Source organism: Nuphar pumila, chromosome 13, assembly GCF_984573655.1.
Source record: "Nuphar pumila chromosome 13, dmNupPumi1.hap1.1, whole genome shotgun sequence".
NCBI classification, from domain to species: Eukaryota; Viridiplantae; Streptophyta; class Magnoliopsida; order Nymphaeales; family Nymphaeaceae; genus Nuphar; species Nuphar pumila.
The window spans coordinates 19,369,418-19,385,656 of NC_143261.1; the positions used below are offsets into that span (position 1 = coordinate 19,369,418).

The 16,239-nt window shown below is 37.6% G+C and overlaps 1 protein-coding gene across 1 annotated transcript; it reads right to left on the reverse strand.

Moving 5' to 3' along the window:
* Positions 1-1,654: 1,654 nt before the first annotated feature.
* LOC149818000 (5'-adenylylsulfate reductase-like 5) lies at positions 1,655-13,368 on the reverse strand. The gene is made up of 4 exons (XM_089985866.1): positions 13,040-13,368; positions 2,607-2,791; positions 2,385-2,509; positions 1,655-2,290 (listed from the first exon to the last, which is right to left on the reverse strand). Exons 1-4 carry the CDS (start codon positions 13,253-13,255, stop codon positions 1,878-1,880), a joined length of 939 nt encoding a protein of 312 aa, XP_089841992.1. The 5' UTR covers positions 13,256-13,368; the 3' UTR covers positions 1,655-1,877.
* Positions 13,369-16,239: the final 2,871 nt, after the last annotated feature.

Sequence of the window (16,239 nt, forward strand, 5' to 3'; positions counted from 1 at the left end):
CCAGAGAGAGAAATATGTGTTGGCCGAAAGGATGAGATCTCGGAGAGGCTTGCATGATTGCCAGATGGACACTGAAGGGACCATGGTTGAGGCTCGAAAAGAGTTTGCTTATTCGCTGAAGGGATGGTAGTCGAGGCTTGCTAAAGGGACAATAGTTGTCACTTGATGAAGGGATGGTGGTTGAGGCTCGCTGAAGGGACAATAGTTGTCACTTGCTAGAGGGATGCTGGTCGTCACTTGCTAGAGGTGGAGCGAGGTTGGGAGGCAGTGAGATCAAGAGGGGAGATCTAGAGTCAAGGGAGAAATACGAGAGAAACGCCGGGAGTGAATGACAAATTTTTTTAACTTTTTGTTCCCTTTGTCCCTGTTCATTTCGTAATAGGGAGGTGAAACGGTGAAATACCATTCTTTGGTTGCGGCAGACATGCTAAATGTGCATCTGCTGTGTCCAGGGGCGTAGCTAGGATTCATGTGAGGGGGGGGGGGGCAAACGGGGGTGTAGCAAAAAAAAAATGGTGTGATAGTTTGGGCGCCCCCGAAATTTTTTTTTTTTGAGATAAAATAAAAAATGGCTACAATTATTAATAAAAATCTATTTCATATGGACAAATCAAACTATTTGCTGCAGTCAGGACTGGGCTACAAAAATGGATAAAAATCTATTTCATATGGAATCAGGTCTGGGCTAGGACTGGGCTTTTAAATTTTTTTATTTTTAACTGGGCTGGGAGGCAGGACTGGGCTACAGCCCAGTTCTGCGCCCCCCCCCCCCCCCCCCATCCGCCTATGGCCGTGTCCAACCTGCCACACCGTTTGATTTCGGACTTGGGGGCGGTGCATCAAACAAACCCTCAGGCAACATCGATTTCAAGCTCGAGCTAGAGCTTAAAAAGCTTGAGCTTGATTTGATTTTATTCATGAGCTTTGTAGCGACATGTAGCGGTCCTGCCAGAGTGTTGTCCCATGTGTGGTGCATGATGTCCAAGACACGACAAAGTAGGCACTGGTCACACCCCAGGAGTGACAAGTAAAGGACAAACACCACGCGTGCTGTGTGGATGCAAATGCAGCCTTAGAGATTAAACCGTTCCTCTCTATAATCATTGGCATCACTGTTCTTTAATGAAGTAGATGATGTTGGCAGCATGGAATGATAATGAAACCGTCATTATAAAAGACAACTTTAAAAATGACCGACGCTTTTTAGGGATGTTAACGGGGATTCGGGTCAGATCTAGGCATTACCAAATTCGACTTAATCGGATTCAGATTCATATTGGGAGTTGGATGAAAAAAGCTAAAAGCAAATCCGAATCCGACTAAATTAAAACCCGATATTACACTTAATCAGATTTGGTTTTAAATCGGATTCAATTCGGGTTTCAATGCAAAACTCAATACCAAATTTGAATCCAATTTTTAATCGAATCCGGATTTGGCAAACGAATTCAACTAATTGGATTCAGATTCGGGTCAAATATCGGGTAACATCTGAACCGTTGACATCCCTAAGTGTTTTAGATAAATACCATGATTATAGAGGATTGATCGAGGGTCCTGCAGATCCTTGCAGACATTCATTCTCAAGATGAGGGGAGGACGAGAAACAAGCCTTACATAACCTTAAGAACAGAGAGAGAGAGAGAGAGAGAGATCAAACCTAAAACGTCCGTCTCAAACTGTTGTTTCGATGAAATAATATACAAAAGTCTCAAATTTTACAAATCCACATTCGCTTACCAACCAAAGAAACAAGTTAAACGCCAGTGCCCCCACCACCTCTCAAAAAAAAAAACTGAAAAATAAAATATGCCATTCTCAGCTCAGCCCAGAGTCTCGGACACCCTTCAAAGTTGATTTACAGCTGCAAGATTTCATTACATGTCTGTTCTTGCAGTCGAAGAAGATTCACCCAATGATACGGAAGCCAGGGACGATGCCCAAACTTGTGCATTTTTTGCCCCTTTGTGAAGCTTCCTCATCTTAGATAGCTTCAACTTGCTCCACAACCTTTTCAAATTCAACACATGCGCTGCCTGCTCTAGCAGATGACTTCTGTTCCCGAAGATAGCCCCAAAGTTTATATACTGACCATACAAGGCCCAGAAGGCTCTCAATCTAGAAAACACCCCTGGGAATACACACACAAAAGAGCGGAAGCACAGAAACAAAACTGACAGGACAAGGTAGCGCTCCCTCACGAGTACTTCCCTCAGGCACCCACCCCAAATTCTCATGGTTATCTCCTTTCCAAATGAGAGTGGTTGGGGATAAACTACAGCTTCAGTTCCTGCAGGAGTTGCATAAATGATTGGGACACAATTTTAGCAGCAAATAGTTATGGATTGGTTGCCATTGTAATTTAAGGTTCAAGAATAAACTACCTGTGATTCTTTTATAGAAGAGCACCAAGGAGTTTATATCTTTTGGACCACGATAGTGCACTCTAGACGTTTGGTTTACTATCAGAAATGAAGGTAAGCTATGAACTCCATATCTTGAAAAGACACTGCAAATGACATGGCAAAGAAGGTGAACAAAGAACGAGGGTAGAAGAGAAAAATGAAGCAGTGAATGAAAAGTGAGAAGATTATAGAACAAAGGACCTTGGCAAGGTAGATGATTCTTCCACCGCCAAATGTCTGATGTGGGGAAACATGGAACTTAGCACGTCAAATTCAGCCCTTGCTTTGAGTGAGAATGGGCACCAGGTTGCGTAAAAGAGTACAGATGTGTACGCCTCCCCCATGAACTTATCACTAAGAGCCTCGTCAAGCGAATTACCATCCACCTAAGATACGAAACAAGGATCACAATAGTCAGGAAGCCCGAGTTTTTTTAAGAACTAAATTTAGCAACATAAAAGCTAGTAATTGTTCAAGACTAAGCTAACTGTTTCAAAGGAAGCAGCAATTGCACCTTGATCACCTTCTCATGTTAAAAGAACTAAAGATGCAACAAGTATAATTTCCTAATCCAAGCATTTTCTTTAGCTAATACTACAGAAAGACGGCAACAAAACAATTAAGAAAAAAATTACCAGATCACCAAAAGGCACCTTATATCTCTCAGAAATGTGCTTTAAAAATTCCACCAAAGAAGAAACATCTTCTTGACAGGAACTGTTTCCTATGTTATGCCCATAGGAGTCAGAAACGACCTTATGGCTGATTGACATGTGTGATGTGTTGCCATCTTTTCTTTTTTCATTTTTTCCCCTTTTATATGCTTATTTTCTTTTTCTTCTGGTAAAATAAAAGTTTTCCTTATTTTTTCCTCAGTTTTTAAATTTTTTAAATGTTGACGCCCTTTTAATATTTTTAAAAAATTTAAATTCACTTTTTTATGTACCTTGATGTTTTTTCTTGTCAATATTTTATAACAATCGAAAATTGCTTTTTCAATATTTAATGTGATAGAATGCTAATATGATAATGAAATGTATGCTGTTGAATCTTATTAGATCTCCCTTTATCCTGAAGTAGGAAGATAAACCATGAAGAATTCATGGCTAATAAAGCATGCATCAAAGGCAGCCATATAGATAAGGGGAGAGGAGCATCCATCCATTCTTTTGGATGGATCAGAAAGAAATTTGAGATGAAGAGCATGCACCCCAACCAGGTTAGCCGAAAACCACTTTAGCCAACCAGATACAACCACCTCATCCTCTTCCAATAGTTGATAATTCTGTCAGTTGCTCAGACGGCAGACAAAAATAAAATATAACTTTACTTAAAACATATCTAAGTAAAAGGCAGCTTTGAAGTAACAAATGCAATAGCCAAAACCAGAAGTATTGTTAAAATCAACAAAAACATAAATCCTTCCTCCGCTGAAATTTTTGATTGCTCAAAAGTTCAAACAAACCACAGCTGTATCACAAAATCTATAAAATCATTAGGAAAGTTTAATAAGTCGGAGGAGCTTTGTATTGTCTGGACCAAATCAAGCCTCTATGTGTGTGACCGCAGAGGCTCTACCGAAGTTACATCTTACAAATCCTTCTCTACAAAAACCCCTTCAGACCACATTAAAACCTATAAAACCGAGAAGTTGTTATGAAAAAATCACAACCAAAACAAAGCAAACCACAAGAAAAAGAGAATGAGCAAACAGGAGAAGACACAAGATTTACGTGGTTCAGCACTCAAGCCTACATCCACAGGCAGAGGAGCAAAAATCCACTAGCAAAATGTGAGGAAATACAAATGAGAGATATATAACTCTAATCCCCAATACCCCCAAAACTCTTAAGCTCAACTCTCAAAAAGAGGCGGCTATATATATATATATATATATATATATATATATATATATATATATATATATATATATATATATATATATATATATATATATATATATATGATGGACATAAAACCCTAAATAGTACAAAGGGAAAAATTAAAACCTAGACAGCAGGCCCGATCCCTCTACTACCACCACAAACTCCCATTGAAAATTTCTATTGTACGGTCACCCAAATATTTTCAGATCAAGTCATGGATAAGTGCGGATCCAAAATTCAAGACAACCACAACAAATCTCCACCTTGACTTAACTTCCATCAAATGCTCACACAATCAACAAACTTACCCCATCTTCTCCACAAGAGTCCTAAAAGAACTCAATTCCATGAGCAATAAACACCAATCAAGTTCAAGCCTATGTCACATGAGTACGAGTGTGGGTACGGATAGTATGACATGGCACTTTAAAAAAATGCAGGTACAGGGACACGGATGTGTGTGTGAGAGAGAGAGATGGTTTTATGGGTTTCAGTCCAAGATCCATGTTTGTAAATATAAAAAGTTGATTTTATTGATATTTTTAATAAATGTGAGGGGTAGGCTCATATTTATGATAAAAGAAGGGTTTAGCTAATATTTATGATAAAAGAAGGGTTTAGTTGATATTTTTAATAAATAAGGGGGAAAAGGTGGGGTATAAAAAGGAAAGAGGGGAGAGGGGGGGGCTCTTCCTCTCTAGGTCTGAAACCGAAGGAGATAGAGAAAGAGAGAAGTCAAAAAACAAAAGCGGAGAAAGAGAAGAAAAAGGTACCTCTAGGTGCGTAAGGGAGGGCATGAGACGGTTTATCGGGTCAAGGCCCTTTGAACCAAGGTCAAATATATATATATATATATCACATAGGTGTGGTACGGGTGTGGGTACGGATGTATATGACGAGTATATTCTACACAAGTCAAGTAGAAAAGAAGAAATCATGTTTCCCTCTAAATCACACTCCTTTGAGTTTACATCCCAAAAGCATTTGTCCCACTGCCTCTTTCTCTCTGGGTTTGAAATGGAAGGAGATAGAGAAAGAGAGGAGAAGTCAAAAACCAAAAGCAGAGAAAGAGAAGAAGGAGGTACCTGTGTGTGTAAGGGAGGGCTTGAGATGGTTTATCGAGTCAAGGCCCTTTGAACCAAGGTCAAATAAGCAAAAAAAAAAAATTTATATATATATATATATATATATATATATATATATATATATATATATATATATATATATGTCACATAGGTGTGGTGCGGGTAGGGATGTATATGACAAGTATATCCTACACAAGTCAAACAGAAAAGAAGTAATTTATACTAATAAAAGAAGCAAAAAATGCATAACTACATACCAAAAGTATATCTTATACAATGTATATAACGATGAGGTAATAATCCTAATAATTGTCTGCTTCATCATCAAATTCATCGTAAGAATAAAGAGTAGGCTCAGATAAGTCCATATTTATAATGTTAAATCATGCTCCCCCTCCAAATCACACTCCTCTGAGTTTACATCACAAAATTTAGATAATCCTTGTATGCATTATAATTAAAATTTAAAAATGCTAAATACTTGCATATTTAAATGAAAAAACTAAGAAATAGTCAAATAACTAAGAGAGCAATTAGTATATGTATTTTTCATTGGTTCGTAAAAGTAATCAAAGAATGGAATCAACAAAAACTAAATCCTCTTCATGATTGCTAGTAAGTTTGTTTCTCTTCGTGTTGTGGATTTGAGCATATGTGCTTCAATTTCTTTCACAACAAGATGAATTAACAGGTTGGAATAACAATCTCAATGCAAGATGTTTGAGAAGAGGTGTTTCTAATCTATATGCTGACCACCATGTGATAGGATCTATATTTTTCTCCTCTCTCGCTATTAATGTTTGTCCATATAACCTCGAAGATGAAACTTTTTCAAATACTTATGTGACTTGCTTTATATTATGTGATTCTTGATAAAGTCTTGTCATACACATTTTGTCTTGATAGCTTTGGGTTTAAATTTGAAAGGACACAACCAACATCACCTTCCTGCCACTTTGCATAATATTTGGGATTGAAAGAATGTGTCATGCAATGCAAAGGAGTGTTGCTCTTATCCCATCAAATATGCAAGTATTTAACATTTTTAAATTAGGTTTTTAATGCAAACAAAGTTTCCAAATTTTGGGATGTAAACCCATAAAATTATGACTTAGAAAGAAATCAGAAAATTATTAGGATCATTACCTCATCATCATATATATTGTGCTTAATATACTTTTGGTATGTAATTATGCATTGTTTGCTTCTTCTATTAGTATACTGGATAATTTACTTCTTTTTTGCTTTACTTGTTTCATTGTTTCCATAATATATTTATGGTTGATTTAATTGTGGTGTTAGTTTTTATGATGAAGAATAGAATTGTAGATTGTTAATTTGATTTATTGCATATATGATGAATTGATGATATTATGATAATTGTTTTCTATTTCATTAGTGTTACTGTTAACTATTAATATATATATATATATAGACTCCTTCACCCCTGCACCCAAGTTCTTTTAAAGTGTCGCATCACCCCACCCGCACCTATGTGACATAGCATATATATTCTATCTCTTCATTTGGGTGATACAATAATTGAAAGTTTGAAATGAGAAACAAGAGTACTTACAGGCTTGGCATCTTTCATGCCAAAACGAGCCGAAACTTTGTTAATATATTTATTTTGTAACAATTAACAAATATAACTTTCCTACTTTTCGATCCCTCTTAATTTGCATGCCAAGGATCTCCTTTTGTCAATCCTTTATTTCAAACTCGTTGGCCAATTGTGTCATTAACTTCTTGATTTCAGATATATCCTTCTTTGCAATTAACATATCATCAACATAAAAAAGCATATAAATGAAAGAACCATAATGAAGCTTCCATAGTAGATACTACTATCATACTTGCTTCTACAACAATCAAAACTCAATATAGAGGACTCAAACTTCTTATACTATCGTCTAGAAAGCCATACAAAGTTTTCTTCAACAAACACGCATGTTCTTCTTTACCTTCGATCTCAAAACCTCCAGGAAATGTGTTCTTCAAGGTCACCATAGCAACCAAAGCAAGTAAAACACGAATAGAGCTATGTTTCACAATAAGAGAGAACACATCATTAAAATTCAATTCCCTGCACTTGACCACAGCCCTTCGCAACTAATTGTGTCTTATATCTTGTATTTTCCAATCCTAAGATACCTTCTTTTCTCTTGAAGACCCATTTGCAGACAACAATTTTCTATCCCTTAATAAGGCTTCACAAGCTCTCAAATCTCATTCTTATGGAGAGATTCAATTTCTTCATGAATAGCAACCAACCACTTAGCAGAATCTAAAGAAGAAATAGCATGTAAATATGATCATGGCTCTCACCAATATCAATTGTTTCTGCAACCGATAGGGCATAGGCAACTATATCTGCATAGTCATATCTTTGAGGCGGTCTAATATCTCCCATGTGTCTCCCTTTAGCAATAGTATACTCCTCCACCTCTTGTTGAGCAATTTCTTCTGCTTCAATATCATTGGACAATTGGGTTGAAGACAATTGATTAGGTGAAGTACCATGCTTAGATCTATAATCACCAATCTCCAACTCTACCTTTTCTACTGAACTTTGCATGTTATGTGCACTTTTTGTAGTAGTGACAAGATTCCCCTTTTGGATGCAACATAAAAGTCTCATCAAAAGTCATATCTCTACTACTAATTATAAACTTAGGAGACTTGGAACAGAACACAGCAATCTATAGCCCTTTACACCTGATGAATAGCCAAGAAAGATACATTTTTTCGCTCGAAGCTCAAATTTACCCTCATTCACATGAGCATATGCAAGACAACCAAATATTCTTAAATTTTAATAGTCAAGAGGGCTATCAGACCATACCTCTTCTAGAGTTTCACATTGTATGGTCATCACTAGAGATCGGTTCACCAAATAGCACGCCATACTAACAGCTTCTGCCAATAACTCTGTCGCCCAATCTTGCATTTGACAATATATATCGAGCTCTTTCCAATAGGGTTTTGTTCACATGTTTTGCAACCCCATTCTGTTGTGGTGTTTTCACAATTGTGTGATGCCTAAGAATCCCTTAATTCATGTAGAATTCATTGAACTCACCATGACAAAATTCTAAACCAGTATCAGTTTTGAGCCTCTTGATATGCTTTCCAGTTTGCTTTTCAAGCAAGGTCTTCCACTGTTTGAAAGCCTTAAATACCTCACTTTTATGCTTTAGAAAGTGAACCCAAACCTTCTTAAAGTAATCATCAATAAGAGTAAGCAAATAATGAGTATCACCTTTGGAAGTAACCTGTGCAAGTCCCCAAAGGTCTGAATGAATATTCCTGTGAATTGTAGTGCTGAAACTCAACCTTTATTGCTTTCCAAAAACACAATGTTCACAGAACTCCAGCTTTCTTATACTCTAGCCACACAAAAGACCTATCTTACTCAAGACAGTCAAACCTCTCTCACTCATATATGCCATCACTTGGTAATATAAGGATCTAATAGAACTAATGAAGTGACTGCTGCAGAACTAATCATTGTAGAACCTTGCAATACATACAAACTTCCAAGCTTTCTGTCTTTCATCACAATAAGAGCACCTTAACTGATTTTCACGACTCCACCTTCAGCTGAGTACTTACACCCATTTGTATCAAGAGTACAGAAAAAGATAAGATTCTTTAAATTCAAATATATCTAACATCAATTATAGTTCTAACTACACAATTATGCATTTTAATTCAAATTGATCCCTTACCAACTGTTTCCCATTAACAGAACTCCACAATCAACATGTTCATATGTGGAGAACCAATCCCTATTGGGAGACATATGGAATAAGCAAGCAGAATCCAGAATCCACTCATCCTTAAGTCCACTATTATCTTCAGTCACTAAGAGAACACCGGCCTCATCATCCGATTGTGCAATACTAGTTTCTGCAGTGGTTTTATTCTTTTTCTAAACTTTACTATCATCTTTCTAGTGCCTGTTTTTCAACTTAAAGCATTCAGACTTGATGTGACCCTTCTTATGACAATAATTACAGGCCAAGTTCTTAAGTTTTGACCTAGATCTTGACTCATGATTGCTATTGTTCACATCTCTTCTTAGTCCTTCCCTTAGCAACCAAGTCCACTAAACGATCTTCACTTTCATTAACAGTTAACTCTTCATCAATTTTCTCTCTGCTCATAAGCTTGGTCATAACCTCATCTATTGTGAGGGATTCCCTTCCATAAATAATTGTAACTCTAAAATTCTTATATGAGGAAAGCAAAGAACACAGTAATAAAAGGGTTTGATCCTCATCATCAATCTTAACATCTATATTTTTCAACTCCATGGTAATAGAACTAAATTCATTGATGCAAGATTTAATGGGTGTCTGCCTTTTCCATGAGAACCTCTTGGAGAACATCATTCATCAAACAAAGTTGAACTGTGATTAGGGCTTCTCCATTTATCAAACAAAGCTGAATTGCAATTAGGGCTTTGTCATCGAAATCGTTCTAGTCATCATCGGTCATGGTGGGACTCTTCTTCGCCTTTCCAAACAGCGCCTTCTTCAATCTGGTTTAAGTCAGAACAGCAGGCATACTCACTTGCCACAAACAGAAGCTCGTGACACCATCGAAATTCTCAATACCATACTTAGCTATCAACATTGTGAATCAGTAAAACCGCTCTAATACCAGTTTGTTATGAAAACACCACAACCAAAATGAAGCCAACCATAAGATAAAGAGGAGCAAACAAGAGAAGACAATATTTACGTGGTTCGACAATTAAGCTTACGTCCATGGGTGAAAGAGGAGAAAAAATCCGATAGCAAGATGTAAGAAAATATAGAGGCAATATACAGAGCTCTCTCAAAACCCTAATTCCCAATACACTCGAAACTCTTATGCTCAACTCTCAAAAAGAGGCATCTACATATATGATATGACAAAGGCATAAAACCCTAGCCAGTACAAAGGGGAAAATTACAAAACTAGACAAGTTGTGCCTAACAGCCCGATCCCTCCGCTACCACACAAACCCCCATTGAAAATTCCCATTGTACGAGTCACCAAAATATTTTCGGATTGGGTCATGGATCGGAGCGGGTCCAAAATTCAAAACACACAACAAAAGTCATCCAAACCCATATCTGTATTATATTTTTGTCCAATTTCTTATTCGAGAGAAATTCAGCTAATCAAAGAGGCATCTAACATAAATAAACAAGCACATATTCAACAACCTAAATAAAAAACACTTGACTTAAGGATGCACACCATACTCATCTTGCTTAAAAAACCAAGATTATATGCCTCGAAGAACAAATAAAGAAGAAAAAAGTGCCATCAAATATAGAAAAGGCAAAGAATACAGAATGCAATACATGCCCAACATTCATAAGACCAACCTGCCAAGATTGTACTTCTAACAAAAGTAAATGAACACAAAAAGATATAAAAGTCATTATATGGACATGTATTGTGATAACATATTGAGGCAGCATAAGCTGCCACTATTCAGCATAGTTTCGTCTCTTCTTCAGGTATGAATAAGTGGAATTTTGAGATGCCTTGAGAATAAAATATAGAAAGGTCCACTCTAACAAATGGATGAAAGTACAAATGCAAATCACTTGATTGACTTCGGAAGAGGTGTTGGAACAGTTGGGTGACGATAACAAAGACCCTTGTTGACTTGTCTTCAGATTTGCTTGTCTATGGTTTTAACCAGTTCTACAAATTCATCCTTTACTGATCAGCTGGTAACAGACAAAATAGATTCCTCCAACTTCATGACTTGGAAAAACAAGATCATTTTGTTTCCCCGAAAGAAAGCAAGGGCTACTGAGGGTATTTGATGAACCATGAGATTTTTTTGTTTTTTTTTTGTTTTTTGTTTTTTTTTTTGGGGGGGGGGGAGCTCGGGAAGGACCATGAGGTATTAATTGGTGGAAGAATGGTCAGCTGGTAGCAGCATACAGCACAGTCACTCTGCCTCAAAAAGTTCCACTACTTCACTTCACCTGCATTAACTTTTTTATTGTATACTTCAAAGATGACATAACAAAATAAAAATAGGTAGCAGCTTTCCCATTGTCATTGGCTTGCACGTCCACCTTTCCTTTACCATTTATAATTATCTTCCCTACTTAGCAATTTCACTCAACTAGTGTTGGAAAGAAAACACTTTTTTTGTGAATGGATAAGGAAATCTGCTTATCATATAACTTCCATTATTAAAATTTCTTCTAGGATCCACAGATGGACGAGAAGTTGATTGAGAGAGACTTGTTCATCTTTGAAGACCACATAGCATCCCTTGTCTTAACAAGAAAACCAACACATATGAGAGGAAGGGATTTATTTAGGTACAAAAGTCTCAAGAAAAAACACTTTGACCCCTTTTTCTCCATGTCCACTAGCGACGTGAAAAAAAGTGTCACACGCATTTTGGAAGTTTTTTTTTTCTCCAAAATTTTTAGCTGCAATCAAACAATGCATAAAATTTGTCTATGAAGAAATAAATTTAAGGCAAACTTGCTGATGAAAATAGTTTTTGTCTAGCATGCAAACAAGGCCTTAAGGACCAACAGGTGAGAGCAAGAGTGATTGTCTAGTTGTATTACCTAACATTTCCATTACTAATGCTAAGGATTCCTGAGGTAATGCCTACTTGGTTGTTTCCTTTAGAATAAGAAAGATGTCATGCAGTCTCCAATCCATAAGACAGTAAGCTTCTACAACTCCTTTGCTTATTCATTGAAGTTTTACAGCTTGTAAAACCTCCGTTGAGGCTTCAATAATAGACAAACAGGGTGTCCCATATATCCTAGAGGAAACAGATAAATACTAACGCAGAATAAAATAATCCCAAAGAACAATATGTGGGATCTATAAAATCGAGTTTAAGCCCAATCGTGAAGTCATAATGTAAAATGAGGGCTTTTAGCAAAGACTAGTAAAAAGCCTAATGAGTGTATTTCCAGCCCAACGCCCCCTTTTCCAACGCGCATAAGTATTTGTTTCTCTCTACTACACTACACCCCTTCTCCAAATTGCACCCCCATACATCAACATGTTTAATGCTCATTTCTTGAACTTTGGGCACAAAAATTCTTGTGTAGACATTATTTACCCAAAATTATAACGTTACACTAATAACTTTCTGAACTCAATCACATAATAACTTCAAACAACACAAATTATCCCCTTGAACCTAATCTGAATGCATCGCATCAAAAAATTTGCCGATTAGATTCGAATGGAACTCAGAGATGAAGGAATTAACATATCTGCACACTATTTATCTTGGTCAATAAGCAGATGAATACAGCTGCACGGTATAGCAAAGAATCGCAACAAACAACAACCTGCTTTAAACGTTACTTAAAAAGACAAACGAAGAAACGCATTTATCATAGACTTCCGGGATAAATTCATCAGTCTCTTTTCATAGAAGAAAGCAAACACGGCAATCCGACTCAATTCTAGACCCAGCATTTGGATCGACAACTGAATCATCTCCATCACACTTGTGATACAACATAGGGCTAGGAAGGGAAACAACAAAGGGGATTAGCCTAATCTCATCCGGATCAACAAATTGAATCACAACGGAAAACAAATGCAGATAATCGAAAGAGCGGAAGAGAGAAGGAAGGAAGGAAGGAAAAAAGAAAGACGGCACCTCCAGCGGCGTGGCAAGGGAAAGAAGGGGGCATTGGCTCGCGAAGACGACGGCGTCGGCGAGCGATTGGGCGGCCGGGCAAATGTCGGGATCGGCTGCAGCCGCGGACGCCGGCGATACATCAAAACAGAAAACGACCACGAAACCCACAACGAGGGCGACGGAAGCCGCCGACGGACCGCGACACTCGCAGAAATCACGCATCCTCGTCACCATCTCGTCTCACAGACGCATCCGTTTCACTATCATATCCTGTAAACCCTAACCCACCAACACCTCCCCCTCAGAAAACCGGATGAAATCAGCAACCTCTCCCCCCCCTACTCTTCTGATGATAATGATGATGGTCCTGTGCCAGGTGGCATCACAGACGACGCCGGTTCGCGCACATACCCATCGATCTTTCTTTCGCTTTTTGCCGGTCCCAAAATCCAAATTGCAAAACGCCACCGTTCTTTATTGACCGACTAAAACGCCTTCGTTCTTTCGAAAGGACACGACACGTCGGTACCATGCCCTGCCTAAAAGCCAAGCCACAACGACACGTCGTATTGGAACATGTAAATGTGACACGATGATGACATGTTATTTTATTTCTTCTTAATAATATTTCAGTAGAAAATATGATTTTCATATATTCAAACATCAAAAAATAGTTTTTATTTATATTCAAAAAACCTGTGTCGCTGTATTTTATCTTTGAAAACATTTTCAAACATGTTTGTCAACTCGAGTCACATATCAAGTTGTGCCCGTATCCTTGTGACATAGACTAAAAGCCGTAGGGCTGGTGAATGGGCCGAACCAACTGCATTCAAACTTGGCCCAGCCTTGTGGTGAGCTCATGACGAACCCGAGCTAAACAAGCTGAGCTCGATTTGGCTTACCGACAGGGGCTCCCCTTGTTTGGTAGGAGCTGTTAGCCTACTTCACCAGGTGTTGGGATGTTGCAAGTTCAAAACCTAATAGCTGGTTGTGTAACCGGTGGGGGTCTGCCTAACCCCATCTTTCCTTTAAAAAAAAGGCAAAATATATTTTTTTAAATAATAATAATAAAAATAAATAAATAAATTTGGACTCTAATTCTACTGACCAAAACTTAAACAAGCATGTTTACAAAATAAATATATTTCAATAAGCAAGCAAGATATTTTGAACTTTAAATTCATTGATTGCAAGCTAAACACTTCAATCATCTGCAAAATATGAGTAAGGCTCACATCCACCTACTAGAAACCATGGGGATGTATTCAACATAGATGATTTGATGGGAATCATACCTTAGATCATGTTTTTTAACATTTTGGTAAATATTGAGCTCTTGATATTTGAAGATCATAAAAGACCTGCATGCCCGTCACATTCTCATTATCCAAAACTTGTTTTTTTTACTAGGAAATATACGTACATGAACATTCATGGGATCAACAAGAAAGACTTGAATTATGAAAGGGGAAAACTTTGTTTTAGGACCAAACATTTGCAATTAATTTTAAATATGGGCACAAACGTTTTTTAAAAACTATCAAACAGGGGCCGGCATTTAATATCTTCGTTTAACTCGGATTACATCACACGCCAAATTACAACATTGCCCTTCATCAATAAGAGTTCAAATAGTCTACTTTTTTTTCTTTTTATGAGGATAAATGAATACTTTTCAATTTTATGAGGACGATAGATGCTGACCTGCAGTAGTTTTTTACTATTTCTAGAAAAAAAGTTTTGTTCGTATTTGAAATTTCAAAAAAGTGTAACAAATATTTAGAATTAGGGACAAAAGGTTTGCACTTACTTGGAACTAAAAAAACTTATGGTTTATAGTAACTAGCTGCAGTAGGGAGCCCCCCCCCCCCACCCCACCACCCACCATCTTGCCCCATTTGAACAAGGGATGGAGGTTAAAATCAAAACTACTGGGGGGATGGACTTATGCTTTTCCCTGCCCCGTCTCCTCTCATCCCCATCCTCGATCATTGTCTGCCTTGTCCTATTGGAATGCCTCGAATTTTCAAAACAAAGTTAAGTTAAATATTTCATAAAATTCGTTTCTTTGCAGCGGAACTTAGAAAAGGTTTTAGCAGTGAAAATAAATAATAATGAGTCATCGATTTTAGAAGACTCCGGGCAAGTCACAGGTATATAGCCAAGCATTCATTGACCACCAAGGTGTTTCATTTATCAAAACCACTTGTTTATTACAAACATCACTGCTTGAAAAAGCAGTACTTAGTTTTAATAAAAAAAGCAGTACAACACTGTCTAGAGAAACCCTAGAACTCGATGTCATCTTGCTTCGCATATCGCAATGCAGATTCAACACCTGAAATCTTCATTAAACAGGGTCAAAACCACTGCTGGTATGGTAAGCAAGCATTCATCCTTACATTCAATCAAGCATCAACTCATGCAAAGACCACTCAGGGTCACAGTTTACAACGACACTCAAGTCTCCACGACTTAGCATATATCGCGAGAGCCTCCTTAGGGCTATGAGTTGAACATTTCGCTCAAACCTTCATGACTTGGCGTGAGCCTTTTTCTGAGTTGTGATTTAAATATCTCGCTCAAGTCTATACGACTTAGCGTAGACCTCCTCAGGGTCTCTTCTAGGATGTTAAGCTCAAGTCTTCATACTTGGCACATTTGTATCCTACGAACCTAAGACGCAAACTCCTCGAACTTCGCTTAGTCGTATAAATACAACACGGGACTTTGTCCTATCGGTCCAGTAGTATATCGATCATGACACCTTCATTAAGGTTATGTAAGACTTGACACAACAATATACATTCACTCATACATTCATACATCACTGAACCTAGAGCTAATGTATTATTGTGATATTAGCGGTTCACTCCCTAGTACTCAAAAGAAGTTTTGTTTAGGCATCAACGCGATGTTCTAGGGGTTGATTATTCCATGTATTTTAGATATCCTAGAAGCTTGTTGACCTTATCCATATTAGGATGGTAGAACTCATACCGGAATAACCCTAACAAGTTGGTTCAGATGCATTCTCTATTGCAGTAATCGGGTTCAATCATTAGATATTTAAGGATAACCAAAACCTCCATACCTCCTGAGTGACGGAAAGTTCTTTGAACTCTGTCCGGTTCATAATCAAATACAAGTCACTCGCAGTTGTATCATCATCGTCTTCCATAATGAGCATTAGTCCTGAAAGGGGTCTGTCGATC